This window comes from Felis catus, chromosome A1 (genome assembly GCF_018350175.1).
Source record: "Felis catus isolate Fca126 chromosome A1, F.catus_Fca126_mat1.0, whole genome shotgun sequence".
NCBI lineage: Eukaryota > Metazoa > Chordata > Mammalia > Carnivora > Felidae > Felis > Felis catus.
In genome coordinates this window covers 8,876,435-8,896,695 of record NC_058368.1, presented here as the reverse complement: position 1 = coordinate 8,896,695, position 20,261 = coordinate 8,876,435, and the positions used below count along the sequence as shown (strand labels likewise).

Genomic DNA, 20,261 nt, shown 5'->3' with positions numbered 1-20,261 from the left:
GAAACGCAAGCTCCTTTTATGCACCGGCCGCCCCGTCAGAGGCCAAAGGCGTTAAACTAGACAGCCCACGGCACACTTGGGCTGGGTGAGGCATCCTTCTTCTCCTTTTAGAACCCCAGGGTAGGGCCTCCTTGAACCGCTGCTGGACCGCCCTCCTCCCTTCTCCAGGGAGAGGGGGCTGAGGGCTGTGCCACAGGGGCGTCTGTCATCGTGTCCGTCCAACAGTCGCCGTCACACAGAAACGCCATGTTTACTGTTCTCCAGGGCTCTCTTAATGTTCCTCCCTAGGTAACGAGGAGCCCCCTCCTTCCCTTCCCTTCCATCGCGGCCACAGTGTCCTGGGCATCAACTCAGGGCAGCCTCACGTTCACGGGTGCGCCTCTGTCCCTCTGCAGCTCAGCACGTGGGCACCTGTTCACAGAAGCCCCTATCTTCCCGGTTCCGCCACCCCCCCCCCCAGGCGTGTGGGGGCTCTGGTGCTGGAAGACAGAGGGCCCCCGGGGACCTCATTCTGTCTGATTAGGGAGACCGTACTTTCCGCTGATGGGAGCTGAATGCCTGCCGAGCAGGACCAAAGAGACATAATGCAAGATGATGGACAAAGCGGCCTCTGTACGTTCTGATTAAGCGTGGGGACGCTGAGCCTGCCAGCAAGCCTATGAGGATGATTTCTTCGGGAAAGGGCAGAAGGCATGTCCTGGACACGAGACAGAGCGGGCAGAAACTCCAAAGGGTGAGCACCACTGCTCCTCAAGGAGGGCTCTGCTCCCGCTTTGTGGAGCGCAACCCATAACGCAGGTAGGGGCCAGCGGCCCCGGACTCAAGACTTCCGGGCCGGGTCAGGGAGTAAGACAGCCAGCCAAAGGGTCTTGGAGCAAGGGGGTCAAAGGTCACAAATCCGATTCCCTGAACACAGGACTGTGTGGCGAAGTATCCTTGGGCGACAGCCACAGGCAGCCCAGAGAGGACGGCTGCAAGCCGGGCAAAGAAGGAACTACGTCCGGGGCGGAAAGGGAAAAAGCACGTGTGTTTACAGTGAAAATCGGTTTTGCGTGCTTCGGGAAAGCTCTGGCAAGCTGGCTTCTGTTAATGTGCAGCTGGCCACACATAACAGAATGAGAGGTGATGTTAATGAAACACCTTTTAGCCCCACGTGAAAAGTAAAAGTCGTGCCGAGTCTTGAAGTCACAGAAGAAAGCCAAGGGGTAAGGCCATGCCCCCTGCTCGTGCCCCGAAGCAGAGACCGCAGGACAGGGCCCTGCACGTCCCAGGACACCTGCGGTGCGGGGCCCCGGGGAGCCTTCACAAACCACCCCGTGGCAGGACCCACTCACCAATTCTGATTCAGTTCACGTGGGCCAAGGACGATGAGGTGTGTTTTGTCCCAAGTCGTCCCAAGTGATTCCCATGTGTAGGCAGGGACAGTCTTTGCCCCTCCAGGTGACGGAAGGGCTGGATGTGTCCTACGGGAGACCCTGCGGTGAACTGAGAGGTCGGCCTGCCTTAACAGTGAGCTCCCGACCTGAGTAAAGCCTCTGAAAACCCCGCACGTCAAAGCTGACGCCGCCTCCCCCCTGCCCGCCGTGGGGCACGGGGGCACGAGGAGAAGGCAGATGGGCTAGCCTGATTTTGAAGGCTCCAGAAGCCCAGAGATGCCGCTACCTGTGGAGATGGCCCTGCCAGACGCAATCGTCCCTGATAAGGAAGACCCACAGAGCGCGGAGATTCCCGCACGGGTAACTGATGCGGGGAGTGGACCATCCAAATCTCTGTCACGCTCATACACTTGACTCTCACCCTGCCTTGAACACATGAGCGTTTTTTTCTGTCCGGAAATTGGAATCACTGGACTGAGGCGCATTTCGCCTTCTTCCTCACTGCCTGCATTGCTGTCTGCTGGGGAAGGGATATGCAGCAGCAGAATCGGGGACCCGAATCATTCACAGATTTAAATCACCACCCATCCCCCCACCCCCCACCAGTGGAATTTCATAGGCAGGGTTTGCTCACACGTGAAGTCTCGAGACGCTATTTCCACCATAAAGCGGTCCCTTATCTTCACAGCTGGAAGTAATCTAAATTCCTCAACACATCCTCTGTACTTCTCACCCAGTATTACAGCTTCTCAGGCACTTGTGTCGGAACTTTCCTGATCTGTAACCTGAGGGAGTAAATCCACACCTTCCACATCTTGGCATCTCTCGCAGTGGCCTGCCATGATGCCTTGCGGACCGTGGCATTCGCTAAATATCCTCTGCCTAGATGAATAAATAAATGAATCACTAGCTGTTTATTCTGAAGGATCAAGGACAGAAGCCTTCATAAGACACAGCACTTCTTAAATACACATAGGTAGCTTACGTAACTCGTCCTCAAGTGGGAAAGTCAGGGCCAGCATAAAATCTCTACAAGGCTGCTATGTCCCAGCTTAGAGGCCAGGCGAGAGCACATCTCCCGGCATGTGTCTCTGCACCAGTGACACTCGAGTGAGGCCCCAGGTGGCGCCCTGCTGGTGGACGGGCCCGCTCAGCTGTGCTCCTTGTGCTCCTTGGTTTCCATTCACCACACCCCAACACGAGCTTTTGCTCAGAGGGCTCCCTGCAAGCACTTTCTCCTGCTGGTGACCACAGATCTTCAGACCAGAAGTCTTTTAGTGGATATGGAGGCAAAGGCACTCTGTGTAAAAGTGGGAATGAGCAGCCCACACAGAGGCACAGAACTAGTTGATACCTGCACACGTTTGAGACGTATTGAGGGGCCAGGAGATCGGTAAGGCTACAGCAGGTGCAAACGTCCACTCACGGGAGCTCTGCTCTGCAAGCTTAGGAGGAAAGATGCTGGGGCTCAGTTTCTAATCTTAGCAGCAGCAGGGTAACTCTAGCTGTAAGCTATTCTGTTTCCTGATCTCAAGGTCTACAGCACCGCAAGCAGGCAGGTGTGTCTCATTTCCACAGGCCTCCAGAAAAGGAGAATGCTAACCTGAGAAGCTGAATAAAGTGCTGTCCAAGAGGAGAGTCTAAAGGACAACAACAGTACTTATCATTACTCTGACTTGGGCCTGGTGCCTCCCGAGTCCCCAAGCCCCTGGGGACCGCCACCATCCAGGATGTTTATTTGGAAGCAGTCCGAGGAGGGCAGCCTGAATGTTCATGATCATGAACGTTCGCAATAACGGAGGGCCACTCAGCGCTCGCCCGAGATTGAAAGGGCGCTCTTCACAAATGCCAGTTTACTTTCGGGATGTCACAAGCAGACGACGTGAAATAACACACCCGTTAGAAGGTGGGCATTGGGGCATCAGAGCCTTGGGGATTTGGAAAGAAGAGCAAAGAATGGGGCTGTGCAGGTGCTCCCAGAAGCACAGCAGACCCCTGTCTCCTTGCATGAAAGGCAGTCCTGGGAGCGGGGAGGGGAGGGCAATGGCTGGGATGGGGGGCAGCACAACCCTGGGAATCCTCTCTAGTTGCTCCGGGATGCACTGCCCTCTCTGATAAGACTGCTGGGCTGAGGTTAACCAGCGGGATTCATGCCTTCATTCAGCAGGTGCGCGGAGGGCAGGCACGGTCAGGCAGACATCTACCGCTGCCTAAGAAGCCTGGAAGACAGTTCTAATTTCGTGCTGGAGAGCGCGCACTCTGGAGCCAGACTGGGTTCCACCCTGGCTTTTCCGTGACCAGCACTGTGACCTCTGGGTCTCGGTTTTCTCACCTGTAAGATGGGGACGATAATGGTACCCACCTCGGAGGGCTGGTGTGAGGACTAAATGAGTTAGTAGAGGTAGAGAGTTAAGAGCAGTCCCTGGAGCCTCACGAGGGCTAGACGTGCGTCTGCTTGTGATTATCGCTGCCCTCGCGGAATACGCAGATGAGAAAGAGAAGACCCAAGGAAAATTAGTATGTTCGACAGTGATAAGCGCTGAGGGAACCCTAGAGCAAGGAGGGGACACGAAGAGTGTGTAGGTGGGGGTGGGGGTGGGAAGGGGCTGTCATTTTAGACAAGGCAAGGCCTCACTGAGACAGCGACGGGAGGAAAAGCTGGCTGAGACGGAAAGAGGGAGCCACGGAAGGTCCAGAGGGAGACCATTCCAGGCAGAGGGCACAGCAGGTGGGCCAGCGCCTGGAGGGGGGGAGCCCGCCTGAGAAGAAGGGAGAGGGAGGCCAGGGCGCCGGAGGAGAGGAAGAGAGAGGAGGGCAGGACTAAACGAGGTCGGAGGATGAACCGCGCAGGAAAGCTCACCTACGGAGCGGACTTCTCGCGGGGGCCGCGCTGGCTCCCCTCCACCTTCCACCTGCGGGTCCCAACAGCACAGCCACAGCCCCGAGCCCGAGACACTGACCTGCTCCTGGTGCTGACACTTGATCCGCAGCAGCTGGGCGTGGTGCCCCTCCTGCAGGCGCATCGCCTCCGCCTGGAACTGCACCTGCAGCCTCTCCTCCAGGTCCTGGAGCTCCGCCTGCTGCCGCCAGCCCAGCTCGCGCACCTGCTCCTCAAACCTCCACTCCAGGTCCTCCTTCTCCTTTTGTAGTTTCTCACACTTGGCCGCGTTGAAGGCTGGTGCGGAGGGGGAGAATGACATCTTTGTGACAGCTGGTTCGGGGGCACCAAAAGGATCGACCCCGAGGGTCTTTAATACCCGCCGCGCGGATCACCGAGGTCAACGTCTGCAGAGCTCCGCGGTTTGCAAAGCGCTTCGCCTCCTACCCCGCTGCATCCTTGCCCCAAACCCTGGGGGTTGAGGTCGAACCTGAGCCCCGGGGAGCTCTGGTGACTTACCCGAGGGCCTTCGGGGGGCGGAGACAGAGCTGCGGAGGCAAACCTGGGCTTTCCGACCGCAAGCCCCGGGTTCCCGCACTAGAGCCGGCTTCCTCTGAGGGTCCGTGGACCCGAGGCATCAAAACACTGGGCATTTGTTCAAAGTGCTAGGTGCACCCTCAAAATATTGGGCATTTTGCTAGGCGCACCCTGAGTGGATTAGAACCCCGAGGGGGAGGGGCTCAGGATGTCAACTTTTCACAAGGTCCCAGGCGACTCTCCTGCCCATGAAGGTTTGGGACCAGGGTGTACCTGGGGGCTGGAGACAGGACAGGACGGGAAGGGGGCGGTGGGGTGAGGGCAGGGGCGAGGGAGGACACGGATCCTGAAGGCTGTTCCCTCCAGGCCGCATTGCCCGATGGGACTATCTCAAGGCAAGATCGAGGGGGGGACAGTGACGCAGTTTCCCGGACACCATTCTTCTCCGCCGGAGGGACTAACCGCTCAGAACCCCTCTGCATGGGCTGCCCCTGCAGCCGCTCTGGCTTAGCGTCTATGCCTCCCCCGGGCTGCAGGCAGGCGTGACTGCTTCCGTTTTAAAGACGGCTGCCTCGACTGGGAACGGCTTCCAAGAAGGAGAAAACACCTGGACAACCCACCGTGGTCAGTTCAAGTGGAGTCGCTAACACCCAGCTCGTGCACACAGATGCCAGGGTGCACGTGCACCCCATGTGCCTTCCACAAAGACTGGGTGCGACCGTGCCCTCCGCTCCCGGCTGCAAGCTGGGGAAACACTGCCATTTACTTTGTAACTGAGTGAGTGGGTATGTGTGCTGGTTAACTGGGAGGGTGGGTTAGGATCAGGAATATACACCCAAGGTTGGTCACACAGCATCTGAAAACGCTCGAATCAGAAGTCCCTCCCCCCCTGACAAGGCAGCTCATTCAAGGGCTTCTTTGTCGCATTTGGCTCTTAAAAAATTATTTAATTAGCATGGAGATGTTTATTTATTTGTTTTGAAACAGAGAGTGAGCACAAGTTGGGGAGGGGCAGAGAGAGAGAGGATCCCAAGCAGAGCCGGACGCAGGGCTTGAACTCACAAGACCACGAGATCATGACCCGAACTGGAACCGAGAGTCAGATGCTTCACCAAAGGAGCCACCCAGGTGCTCCTAGCATGGAGATGTTTCAAAACGTGTTTTCCTTGGGAAAATGAGTGGCGGTTGGCTGGAGGTCACATAGGCACATTGTCCTGTGTAAACCACGTGTAAGAGTCTGGCCAGCCCTGCAGCCTAACACCGTCCCCACGGCCTTCCTGTTCTAGTGTTTTCCCACATCCCGCCATCTGATGGAGGGTTCCAGTGCGCAATCTGGAGAGGCTGTCTGCGCGATTTACCAACGTGATCAGGGTATACCAAGGGTGGGTCGGTGGGTGCCATCGTGTAAGCTCTTAGAGAATTTAAAAGCAATAACCGAATCAACTTTGAAAGCCTTCTCTTTTTTGTTACCTTATACCAGCAATTATGAAGAATGCCTGTGAAAAATAATCCTCCTCAAAAAAGCCTTTTGTTGGCCTAAGCTCTAAACAATTGCTACAATTACTGTGGAGGTTTTTTTTTTTTCATTTTGTTTTGAACGTTTATTTATTTTTGAGAGAGAGAGAGAGAGAGAGAGAGAGAGAGAGAGAGAGAATGAGTGGGGGAGGGGCAGAGAGAGAGGGAGGGAGACACAGAATCTGAAGCAGGCTCCAGGCTCTGAGCTGTCAGCACAGAGCCTGACGTGGGGCTCAAACTCATGAACCGTGAGATCATGACCTGGGCCGAAGTCGGACGCTTAACTGACTGAGCCACCCAGGTGCCTCACTGTTGAGGTTTTTAAAAATAGTTTTTGTATTTAAAAAAAAATTACAGACAAAACTTGGCTGTACAGTACAAGTTATTATACATTATTATATAAATGACTTTTTCCTGCTGAACCATTTGAAGTTTAAAGTTTTAAAAAATATTTTATTTATTTTTGAGTGAGTGAGAGAGAGAGAGAGAGAGAGAGAGAGAGAGAGAGAGAATGAGTGGGGGAGGGGCAGAGAGAGAGAGAGGGAGACACAGAATCCGAAGCTGGCTCCAGGTTCCGAGCTGCCAGCACAGAGCCTGAGGCGGGGCTTGAACCCACAAACCCTGAGATCATGACCTGAGCCGAAGTCGGACGCTCAACCGACTGAGCCACCCAGGCGCCCCTTCCTGCTGAACCATTTGAAAGTAAGACACTGACCTGCTGTCACCAACCCTGAATTCCTTAATGTATATTCCCTACAAACAGGATATTCTCCTCCATAACCACAATAGAATCATTAAAATCGGGACATCAACACAGATCTGATAGTGTTATCCAATGCTCAGACCCATTTAAATTTCACCAACTGTCCCACTAATAACCCTTTCCAGAAAAAAGGATCTGGGTGTAAAACACGAGTTACATTTAGCTGTATGGTCTCCTTACTCTCCTTCCGTCTGGGGAACTCCTTGGTCTGTTCTGGCCTTTCAGGACCTTGACACTTTTAAAGACGAAAGGCCACTTCTTTTGTAGAATGTCTCTCCATCTGGTTTGTCTGAGGATTCCTCACTACTAGATTTGGGTCACGTGTGTTTGGCAGAAATAGCACAGAAGTGGCACTGTGTTCTTCGCGAATATTAATCATGTGGATCATCTTTAAGACGAAATTTCTTTTTGAAGTGTTTACGTAGTGACTCAGGAAAATAATGCTTATTACTGATTATTGCAAGGTTACATTGCAAGTGATTCTGCAGGAGGCGGTACTCCAAATGGCCCATCTAGAGTGTCAAATATGCTAGCGATGCCCCTGAGTATTGTTGTCACATCTGCTGTGAGTATATCTTTTAGGCGAGGTTTACCTAAGGGACAGATTGCTGGGGGTGCACTGGGCTGACCACCGGGGATGAAGACGGCCTTTGACTGCTTGCCGATAAATACGAGAATGAATAGTAGACTCAATGTGAGGCTTTCTGGTGCCTGGCAGTGAGGTTGTGGTGGAAAAAGGTCAAGGGTTCACTGGAGGCGATGGTCCCTGAATGTGACAGTAACTAACAGCCACAGGGGCTCAGCAGCAGTGGGACAATGCCTGCGCCCACGAGGTCTGGCTCCCTGGCTTTAGCAAAGCTCCAGCTTTTCCCAAAGACCCTCCAGCCAGGGAAAAGTTGTTAGGGGTCTCACCGGGGACTGTAGCTGGTGAAAAAAGCTATCAGGATCCACGGGCTAGGTAAGAGGTGCGTATATAGCGACAGGTTTACCCTGGGGTGACTGGATTTTAATAGCACAGGATGAAGACCATGGAATGTGCATTTAATAAGAGTTAGTAGCTGGTAGATTGAGACAAAGTCAAACTGAGGCAAGCAGAGGGGCAATAATTTTACCTAACGCCCGGGGAGCCCCCCAGTAATGAGCCCCCAGGGTGGGTGTCCGGGTGCACGAGGCCTCTCTGGAGGCTTCTCTTGTTTCTGTAATTTGGATGAACTGACTTCACGGTGGTCTTTGCCCCACGTACCACGCACCCGTGGATGAGGTCAAATGAGGCAATGACCATACGCTGCTTATATTTATTTATTTATTTTAACGTTTATTTATTTTTGAGACAGAGAGAGACAGAGCATGAACGGGGGAGGGGCAGAGAGAGAGGCAGACACAGAATCGGAGGCAGGCTCCAGGCTCTGAGCCATCAGCCCAGAGCCCGACGCAGGGCTCGAACCCACGGACCGTGAGATCGTGACCTGAGTTGAAGTCGGACGCTTAACCGACTGAGCCACCCAGGCGCCCCTACGCTGCTTGTATTTAAAGTAGGTCTACGAGCAGGGCACACGTAGGTGATCCAAATGACCAAAAAAAAAATATACAAATAGATGGCCAGCACCATGCAGGATTAAATACGTGCACACCAAAGTAAAATGTAATTTTTCATCTATGAGGCTTGAGAAAGGTGAAATATTTTGATAACACAGGATGGGTATGAGAAAAATGGCACCCAAAGAACCATTCGTGGGAATATAATCGATTAGCCGCTTTGGAGGGCGAACGTAGCTTTCAGCTTTACATGAGAGGGACAGGACCACTCAGGGGTGACAGCTAAGAACACGGCATTTCTTTTTGGGGTGATAAAAGTGTTCTAAATAGACCGTGCTGACAGGTGCACAACCCTGTACCCAAACCACTGAATTATACACTTTACATGCTGAGCTGTGTGGTATGAAAATTATATCTTGATGAAGTTTTTACAAAAAAAAGGGAAAAAATTAAAATATAACATGGGGCGCCTGTGTTGCCCAGTCCATTAAGCATCCAACTCTTGGTTTCGGCTCAGGTCACGATCTCACGGTTCCTGGGTTCAAGCCCCGCGTCGGGCTCTGTGCTGACAGTGCAGAGTCCGCTTGGGATTCTCTCTCTCTATCTGCCCCTCCCCTGTCTCTCTAAAAAAAAATATATATATATATATATATATATACATATATATATATATATATATATATATATATAATGGCAGGGAAAACACCTTAGAGGATAAATGTAGATGTCTTTATAGAAGGAAAGGTCATACTCTGATTTGAACACTCTTTATAACAATAATGAGGATATATGCTGGCAAAATAAAATGAAAATGAAAACCCCACCACTATGCTGTCCTATACACACATACACACATACCCGGATGCCTGTGGAATATAATAGAACTTCACCATTTTCACCACTTCTTAACTAGAGATAGATTGAGCATACAAAACTCAAATGAAAATAATAAGAAATGCTAATCATGTATTTTGGCCTTGATAAAGTACTACTTTCTTTGAGAAAAAATTTATATATTATATAGTCATATCAGTATCATTAATTCCAGAAAATCAAGGCAGTAAGTTGACTCTGCAGATTGTGTCGACAGAATGAAACAGATCAAAAAGTAAAGAAAGAAATAAAAGGAGGGGTGCCTGAGTGGGTCCGTCGGTTAAATGTCCGGCTTTGGCTGAGGTCACGATCTCACAGTTCATGAGTTTGAGCCCCGCTCTGGGCTCCATGCTGGCAGTGCAGAGCTGGCTTGGGATTGTCTCCCTCTTCCTTTCTCTCTGTGCCTCCCCCACTCGCACTTTCTCTCTCTCTCAAAAGAAATAAATAAACTTAAAATTTTTTAAAAAAGAAACAGAAGCCCCTTAGTTACGCTGGAAAAAAAGAAATTAAATAGAGCATGTCTTTGAACCCAACAATTTCACAAGTGCAGAAAAGAAGTTGATCAAGGAAGATTACCACCACGTGATTTGCCTTAGGAGGAAGTGTGGGCTAGTTAGATAAGTGATAAATCCGATACGCATGAACAGTGGGGTATAGGTAACGAGCAAAAAGATAAGGTAAATCTTTTTGTGCCATTACGGAAGGATATCTGCAACGTGTTGTTAAACAAACAAAGGCAAGATGCAGAAATAATGTGAGAGTGTAATCCTACTTGTAATGAAATTGTATCTCTATTTCCACCTCTTCCCTCGGGAGGTTGTGTGCTTAATCATAGGACTCACTGTCCAATATGCATTTAATAAACAGCTTTATGATGTGTTTGTGTGTTTTTTTTAAAATGTTTATTTATTTTTGACAGAGAGAGAGACAGAGCATGAGCGGGGGAGGAGCAAGAGAGAGAGGAAGACACAGATTCGGAAGCAGACTCCAGGCTCCGAGCGCTCAGCACAGAGCCCAATGTGGGGCTCGAACTCACACACCGCGAGATCATGACCTGAGCCGAAGTCGGAAGCTCAACCGACTGAGCCACCCAGGCGCCCCTGTGTTTGCATGTTTTAAGAGTTAAAAAAACGTTGAAAAAATTACTATCATAATTAACGAAAAGAAGGGGTTTGAAAAGGTTATGGTATCCAGTGGTCAGAACTGACAAGACTCTGATCTTACTTGCTATTTCATTTATATTAGTGGCAGGATGATTCACGGGCCTGGCAATCTGTCTGGAGGCTCAGAAATGATTGTGTTCATCCCAGGGCTGTCCCTGACCTGCACTGTTGCCTTAAATAAATGAGCTGTGAAGGCCTCGGTTTTGCTGTCTATAAAGTGGCAAGGTAATTTTTTTTTTTTTCACAGACAGCTCCAATCCCCAAATTCCCGGTTGTTATCACATACAAGAGGTGAGACTTCTGTTCTTTCCATGCCCCCATGTTGTAAGGCCCAGGCCTGCAGAAGATATTTACTCGGAGGAACAGCTGGGGCCCCAAGGGGGACAGCTCCAATAATGGAGTCTCTAAAGAAATAAATGGCCTCTCTCTTCTGGTAAATCTTCAAAAATGTACCTATTCGGGCATTCTGCAGACAGATGAATGCCGGCTAATTTGGCAGCCTTAGACAACATCTGGAGTCTCACTTTCCTTCCTTCCTTCTTTTTTTCTATTCGTGTGGAAGCAGTTGGTACTTTATAGCGAGACACAAACACCGTAATAATCAATCCATAGAACCTAAGAGGATAAGAAAATAATTTCAAAAATATCAGGATTTTGGTTGGCCAAGAAAATGTAACGTTTGTAATTCATGAAGCAATAGTTTGAAAGCAAAAGCAGGATTAGAGTCTGTTGTGCAACTTTAAATAATTGAACATATGTATGTAAGAATATATATAGTGGTGTGTACGTATATACTATATTATTAAAGCTGAATTTAGCACATCCTCAGACATACATAATACACAGATACCCATCTATCAACCTATGAGCGTAACACATGAAGATATAGTGATCTCCGGGACACTGGCAGAGTAAAATTGCCATGGACCCATTTGTAAAACAAGCATCATCTTTACCACAGTTCATAAATCCACCGAGAGGGGAAAAACTCAGTGAGGAAGATCAGTTTTTATTTTTATTTTTTTGCGAGAGAGAGAAAGAGAGCGCGAGAGCGCTCGTGCACGTGTGAGTGGGGAGGGGCAGAGAGGGAGAGAGAAAATCTTAAGCAGTCTCCACGTCCAACGTGGCGCTCAAGGCGGGGCTCGATCCCATGACTGTGAGATCATGACCTGAGCGGAAATCAAGAGTCAGACGCTTAACCGACTGAGCGACACGGCCTCCCCAAGATCAGTTTTCTTTAAATAATTGCCCCGAACGTCATTCGACTCGTTACAACTTTTACTGGTTTGCCAAAGAGGGAGCAAACGTGTAGTTACAGCACTGGCTCTGTAGATCATGATAAAAGCTTAAGGGAAAATATGACACTGCCTTTTGCATCATAAGGAGTGCTTTCGTTAGAACAATTTGTAAAATCATCTAAACATAAAGAGGCAATGCTCTATATAAATAAGTGCTCCTATTATAATAGTCACCGAATTCATATGTTGAAGTGTTAACCCCCCAGGACCTCAGGATGTGGCCATGTTTGGAGACAGGATATTTATAGAGGTAATTCGGTTACAATGATGTCATTAGGGCTGGCGTGAATCTAATATGACTGGTGTCTTCATAGGACACAGACGCCTCTGGAAAGAAGATGATGTGACAGGGGAAGCCAAGAGGGCAGGGGCCTCAGAAGAAACCGACTCTGCCAACACCTTGATCTTGGCCTGCTAGCCTCCACAGCTGTGAGAAAATTGATCTCGGTTGTTTGAGCCACTCAGCCTACAGGCCTTGGTCACTGCCTAGGAAACTAACGCAGTCACTATCGTTACGTATAGATGGAGGGAGATCCCACAGTTACACAGAAGGTGGGGAATAATTAAACGGACATAATAACTTCCAAGGAAAAAACTGAAAAATTGCCCGTCATCTCGCTACACAGAAAAGAGGAAATTTTCAACTGCATGATCGCTTCATAGCTGTTGCACTGGTGTGAATTCTTCGTATTCTGTTAGGTGCTTTCCTTGTCTTTGTGCTCAACATTTTTATGGCCACCTCAGATTCTCATGGTGATGTACCATAATTTACACGCCCTTATTGCTGGAAATTTGGTTCACGTCACCCGTACACTATTTTGATTTTTTCACTGGGATAAATACCCAGGAGGGCAGTTACAGGGGTTTAAAGTTTATGAGCATCGTTATGCTAGGAAGTTTTTGTTTTTTGTTGTTGGTTTTTAATGGCGGTGATTCTGTAACAAACCAGTGCCCGCCAGGGGGAGCTATAATGCCTGAAAAATGCCCTTCGGTGGCAACTGCCTTTGTCCACACTTGTCAGATCACCGAGACAAGCAGGAGGCAAACAGGGTCCGTCCACAAACATGGTGCCTGGGATTTGGCCACACTGTCCTCCACGGCCCTGCCCTCGGTTTCTCTCTAAGATTTTCCTTTTGATGAAAATGTCATGGAGAAAGAAAAGGCGGGGCTGGAAACGGAACGTGAAGGGTTCAGGTACTGAGTAGAAATGAGAGAGAAGGAGACAAGGGAGAGAGTCCTGGGTCTCCTGTCATCTCCGCAGGTCCGGCAGCATCTCCAGGGCCTGGGGAAAAAATGGGCGCTTGTGCAGTTAGGGAGTGCCTCCTAGGTGCCAAGCACCTGATGCACCTGCCCCACCTGGATAGGTTCTGGTAGGAGCCTGATCTCCATTTGCAAGGGACCAGGCGGGGGCTGGATCCAAGGCCACGGTGTGAGTGGGCCAGGCCACACAGAGCAGGCGCTGGAGCCCTGGCCGGTGCCTCCCCATTCCCACAGTCCCTCTGGAGGGGGCCACCCCGGGGGGCCAGGGTTGTAATATCTCGGCTGTAAGGCAAGCCCCTGGCATTGCACCCTTCAAGCACTCACTGTTTTGAATTGCGGTACATCTCTTGACCTGTCTGTGTCCCTCACCCGTGGGATAGAATCCTGTCCACAGGCAGACCCACAGTCAAGAGGCAGTAACTGAACTTACCGAGCACCCGCCGTTTGCCACACCCAGAAGTAGACACACTGTGGACAAGACACACTGTCATGGGGGGCCAACAAATGAGCAAGACTTTTACACAGAACTTTAGAGAGCTAAAGCTTTCTTTCAATAGCTGCAGAGAAGTGGAAGAAGGGCCATGCTGGCAAAGGACCAGGGAAAGGGCAGGTTAGTTTGAGCTGCGATGGACAAGGGAGGTCCCTTTAGGAAGACAGCACCCGAACAGCAGTGAATGAGAAAGAGGCAGTGCATAGAGAGCTGGAGGGAGGGAGTCTCATGCAGAAGGCACCGCCAGTGCAAAGGTCCTGAGCCTGGACCCTTTCGGAGCACAGAAGGAACAGAAAGACTGCCCCAGGGTTCGAGTGTCTGTGACGGACAGCATGGGGGAAGGTGAAGTTCAAGAGACAGACGGGGTCAGATCACTTAGGGCCCACGGTCCCTGGGGAGGAGTTAGGGTTCTACTCTGGTCCAGGGGGATGTCCAGATAGTACCAAACAGGGGATAACAAGAGCGAAGTAAGCTTCTGCAAGATCCCTCTGGCGGCTGCATGGACGACAGACTGTAGGAAGCAAGAGGCGGGACAAGAACAGCAGTGAGGAGGATGTATTTGGAGCCCAGGCAAACCTCATGGTGCCTGGGACTAAGGCTATAATAGGCTGAGGAACGGTGGATGTGCGCTGTATCTGGGAAGCAAAGCCACCTTGATGCGCTCATGGATTGGAGGAGGGAGAGGAAGGGAGTCAGGAAGCACGACTCAGGATACTGGTCTGAGCAACGGCGGGGGGTGGGGGGGGGGTCTGCCGTTTAAGGAAACGGGAACACAGAGTTAGGAGTTCCACTGGGGAGGAATGCTCCGCATTAGGCACCGAACAAACCTCTACTGAACTCACACATGAATTTATACACATATGAGGGTCCACAGTTCACAGATGCTACGGGGGGATTCTCCTCTGGTCCATGGTACTCGGGAAGGGCTTTCCCGGATGTTGTTGAAAAACACAAAACTCGGGACTCCTGAATTTTGACAAGCCCACTTAGTGATTAATGATGGTCCTCTGTATGGCATTGGTTCCTATGCTGTGATCTATTTTATTAAAGTGTTGAGGTGTTAAAAGCCTGAGACTTAGGATAGACTCTAGTTATTAAGTCTCTCCCAGCAAAGCAGGGGCAGTTTGACAGACGTGTTTTTCTCCCTGCGGGTGTGTAAATGGTTTCTGGAAGAATGCACAAGGTCTGGCCGCGGTAAGGTAAAGATTTTCCAGATGCTAGGAGTTTTGACTGCTACGTCACAGATCCAGAAAGACTTCTTGTCTAGGAGTGTGTTAAAGTGCACGGACATTTTACTTAGCTGTTCGTCAAATTTTGGGAACACAGCCCCCCAGACTGGATGACCATATACAGGAGACTTCAACAGAGGTTGACCAACAGAGGTCATTATGTGCTAAAGATGCTTTCGCCCAGGCCGATATTAAATAACTCTTTCCACACCCTGATTCCTGAATAGTACAGTTTCCACATGACAGAAGGAGAGAATGGTGGGGGCTGCAGGAGGTATGGGGGGGAGATATGAAAGTCCAGGGGGAAGGAGAGAGGACACAGGTAGCAGGGAGCCCTTGAGGTGAGGCGGAGGGGGGAGGAACACTGGTCTCCAGGCAGGCCTCTGCTCCAGCCCGTTGACCAGGGCTGTGGGAGTTTTAGTATCTCCCTCAACCTCTCTGGGCCTCAACAGTCTCATCTGTAAAATGAGGAGGAATGGGCCCTGTTCTGGGCTGAATTGGGTCCTGACCCCAAAATAGTATGTTGAAATCTTAACCCCCAGTACCTCAGGATGTAACTGTTTGGGGAGAAAGGGGCCTTGAAGAGGTGACTGAGTTAAAACAGGGCCATCAGGGTGGGCCTTAATCCAGTGGGACCGCTGTCCTCATAAGAAGAGGAAGAGAGGGGCGCCCGGGTGGCTCAGTCAGTCAAGTGTCTGACTCTTGGTTTCTGCTCAGGTCATGATCTCATGGTTCGTGGGATCAAGCCCCGCAGCAGGCTCTGTGCTGACAGCGTGGAGCCTGCTTGGGATTCTCTCTCTCCCCCTCTCTCTGCCTCTCCCCTGCTCACATTTGCTCTCTCTTTCTCTCTCAAAATAAATAAATAAAAACTTAAGAAAATTGTTTACTAAGAGGAAGACACACTAGGAATGCATGCTCAGAGAGGACACGGGGAGAAGATGTCTGTCTACCTTCGAGCCAAGGAGAGAGGCCTCAGCAGAAGGCAACCCCGTGGCACTCTGCTCTTGACTTCCGGCCTCCGGAAGTGTGAGAAAATCAGCTTCTGTTGGCTAAGCCCCCATGTCCGTGGCGTTTTCCGACAGCAGCCTAACAGACTGGTTACTACAGGCACTTTGAGCGCTACGTCCCCTTCGTGTCCTACCCTTCTAGAGTGCAATGGATTTGTAATGGTGGCACAGGTCATGAAGAAGAATCTTCCCTTGAAGAAGACAGGGAAGCGTATGTCGTTTGTGTAATTACAATCCCCCTCCCACCCCAAATGGTCCCCTAAAGAGGTCAGTTTCATCTGCGGAGAAAATGTGCACCATCGGTCATCCCCATGACCTGAGACATTCATAGTGAAATCAGTGCTTGGCATTGGTATGTGCTTTCACGATCAAGTTCTCTAACACACAATACTACCTTGTTTGATCTGCCCAGCTCATTTCCAAGTGGGGCAAAATGGGCATTTTTGCTCTGATTTTATAGAAGAGGAGACAGAGGCTCGGTGGGTGAAGTCACTTGTCCGAGTGGACACAGGCAGAGAGGGACAGCCAGGATTCAATCCATGTGGATCTTGGTAGTGTTCTTTCCCATAATAATAGGGCTGCCATTCTGCCTTACAGTTTGGAAGGGAAACAAAAAAAATATAAGGAAAAAAAAAACCCATAAAAATCCCAACCCGTGAGGTTCCTTCACGGTAATAAATACTTGGTACCATTTTTATGGGTTCTTTAAGACAAAGGACAAGCATTTCAACCAATGGATAATGACTGATCCTGCATGTGAATATAATGTGCAATGCTTGTAAGGAAGCTGGGTGTGAGAGGAGAAAAACACAAGGATGATTTATGGAGGCGAGAGAGGAAATGGAATTAAGAGGATGGTTAGAATCATAAGGTTTGCAAAGCAAAACAATGTGGTCCACAGGAGGACTAATAACATCACTGCCCAGATTGAGGAAATGGCTTGATGGGGAAATGGTTTTGCATAGTCGTTCTTCCTTTCCTCCGGGTTAATTTGGGCTTGTGGAGCTTAAAATGAATCTCCACGGCACATGCTCATCTCAGATTCCATTGGGACCATCCTGAAGGCCCAGGCTTCGGACAGCACAGAGAGCATGGCTTCGTGGGGGTTGCAGTGAGTACTGATTGCTTTTAATTTTTTTTTTCTCCTTGCAAAATGGCATTGAGAAGATCACCCTTTAATTTTATCTGAACTTAGCACCTGTTACCTAATTGGTACAAGTAACATCCTCTCCGTGTTGAACATCCCTTTTAGAAGGAGCTTAAGGGGCTTTTAATAACATCCAGAAAAACGTTTCAATAGAGCATAAGCTGAAGTTCTGGGCTGCCGTTCATGGTGGAGAATTTGCCTTACGGAGAGTTCTAGAAAACGAATTCCCAGGACCCCATCATTTAGGAAGCTCCACCGCACAGAGTGGCCCTATTCCACAGCATGGTGCTAGTTTCAATCCTCTGTCCCAGAGTGTGGGTGGCCCGGTCCCCCTTATTTGATCCTAGGTGGGTATGGAGACCAACCGACTGCTAGATAATACATTTTAATGCATTTGGTGGTAGGAGGTTTAAATATATTCCTTCCTTCCTTCAGGTTGTCACATGCAGGCATGCCTTGTGTATTCTGTGTTCTCCAAAGGATTCGGGAGATAGCTCTCTGGGGCTTTCCCAGACCTATGATTACCTTCATTTCCTGTCCAAGGGTTTACTGCTTTTAATTTTTCACGGGAAAGGAGGATTAATGTTTTAGATCTTTAGGAGCTGATGTTTTCAAAGTTGTGCGTTTCCCTATCAACTCCTCTCAGCCTCTCTCCATTACTACCAAATCCATCCAATCAATTCCAAGGAACAGTTGTGCCCCAATGCAGGAGCGAACCCTACTGAATTAGTAGCAGTGTCCCCTGGGCCGTGTCTCCAATAGAACAGCCACCTCACCGCTTCCGGGGGAATCATTACTTCCATGGTGGTGGCTTCCTGCCCACATGCAGACGATTGTAATTTATTTATACAGTCGCCAAAACTGAGAGAACATTCGGAGAAGTGACCTTCGACTGAAAAATAAAGACAACTCTACCTCACAGAGTGGAGCCAGGATTAAATATGTGTTTACGTGTATGAAGCACCAGCACGGTGTCTGGCTGGCTTGAGGCCAGCCCTCACTGGCTGTGTGCGGAGGCCTTCCTGCTCACGGTGTGGTCCATACACTCGGGGCTTGTCAGAAATGCAGGAGCCCAGGCCCAGCTCAGACCGACTGAATCAGAAACTGCATGTTAACAAGGTCCCAGGAGCTTCCTGTACAGCGTCTGAAATCCATGGGGTACCTGACAGCACGGGGGAGGCGAGATGTCACCCTCAGTGGCTCTCCTCTCTCTGAGCACACAACCGCTAGGTGGGTGAGGAACTGGCTTCAAGACTACTAATAAAATCAAAATTCTCAGGGCTGAAAGCCTACAAGCACATCCTTTGCTCACAGTTAGCCTTCAATGAGGCTGTGTGGTGCGAAGCAGCCAGGCTAGACCAAGACACCTGCCCCGGGGCTGGAGGATGGGAGGTGGGCTGGGGGATCAGCATGGAGGGTGGGGTGGATCTGGCTTCACGAGCTGGTCAGGTAAACGGAGGAGCGACTGATGAGCTTCTGAGTATGAGGATGGAAAGACAGCAAGTCACAGAAAATCAAATCTGCGACCAGATGATGAATCACACCGACCCCTTCTCGGGGCAGGAAATAGGGGCTGGGTGTGCAATCCCAAAAAAGAGCCAAACAGAACTGTGAAAAGGTTACAGGTTTAAGGGTAGCCGACCTGTTTGCAGGTATGAAATGTACAAACAGAGACACCTGCCCCTCAGGTGACATTTCATAGTATTATGCAGAAAATACCAAGACAGCAGTGTTGCTGGACGATGTGATGTGAAGGGGGGTACTTTTACCTTGACTTCTTGCCCTGCTTCCCTCTGCTGCTCGGAGACTGTGGAGGACCCTTGTGCATGGGCACGGTCCCTCCTATTAGAGAAAGACAGAAGACTCCTTGATGATGGCGATTTGAAGGGGTTACTACCTCTGGCAATAAATAAGGAGCGAGTCGGGTTGTAGCAGCCTGCGCAGTGCTGACGATACACGACAGGCCTCAGTGGGATTCATCTGCTAGCTGTAGGTGGTTCTTAAAGTGACTTAGAGCAAATTTAAACTCAGAGAGAGCACTGAAGGGACCCTGGAAGAGACAGGAGTCCTGGCACACACTGGTACAGGGATGGACAATGTGGGGCTGAGCACTGGGTCAGCAGGATCCCAGCTGGATTGGGGGGGGGTCAATAAGACTACAGGTGTTTTCAGTAGGGGACATCTGGTGATTCATATTACATCCCACCTTGTAGCTCTTAAGACAGGTTATAAGGTGTCTGTAGTTAAGGAAGCTCTTCAGTTTTTTCACAGAAGAGACTCAGTCATTCTTGGTTAATCCCATTATTGTCTTCACACAGCGCAGAGTTAAAGACCTCCTCCAAGTGCGGTGGCAAGAACATGCACCGTAGTGTCCACCAGACTTGGGGTTGAGCTTCTTGGTTGATGCTCACGTGCAGGGGATGAACCCCATTAAGCCTCAGTTTCCTCATCTGTAAAATGGGGATCGCACAGAGATGACGTCTTAGGGCTAGTGTGAGGTTGCGGGGGGCGAATTCTGAGTAGGTGCCTAGCATCGTGCCTGGTCTCTATCAATCACTGGATAAACACTAGCCATGTATTGTTTTCGAGGGGGGTTGCAGAATCATCGCAATATTACAAATGGGAGTATTTTCCAGCCTTCATGAATGTTAGGCTAGGACAAAGCATAAAAAATGCACGTATCTAAATGGAGTGGACGCAATTTGACCATGGAAGCTAAGACTTGGGTACTCAATGAGGCTGTGGAAGGTAACCTAGCTACGTACTATTTTCTTGGAGTTTATTACTGTTTTGGTTTGCTGCACGTCCATAAGCACATATTGTCTGAAGACACAGTTGTCAGATAAGGACCTGGGGCCACTGTCCTGTGTCTCACAAGAGGCTGGGAAGTGACTGCTTAGGTCCAAACCAAAGTCCGAGATGGTCATGTCCACCTTACGTAATGGACAAGGGTGGACAAAGGCGGTCCTATCGTGCAAAGGCCAGCGTGAAAGTGATCTTCATTAGAACTCCCAAGAAGACAAGTTTCCCCTTTTGTTACTGGCTGGTTAAAATATTACACGTCTTTTTTTAAAAATATAATCACACGGGGGCACCTGGGTGGCTCAGTCAGTTAAGCGTCTGACTTTGGCTCAGGTCATGATCTTACAATTTGTGAGTTCAAGCCCCACATCGGGCTCTGTGCTGACA

The 20,261-nt window shown here is 49.9% G+C and overlaps 1 protein-coding gene across 3 annotated transcripts in view; it reads right to left on the bottom strand.

Annotated features, from left to right (window-relative positions):
* The window catches only part of MTUS2 (microtubule associated scaffold protein 2), a 394,139-nt gene that overhangs the window by 19,885 nt on the left and 353,993 nt on the right, over positions 1-20,261 (bottom strand). For all 3 annotated transcript variants that reach the window (XM_045047752.1, XM_045047789.1, XM_003980274.6), the window contains one exon: positions 4,337-4,551. In XM_045047752.1, the coding sequence (XP_044903687.1) occupies positions 4,337-4,551 (215 nt within the window). The remainder of the gene's footprint in view (positions 1-4,336; positions 4,552-20,261) is intronic.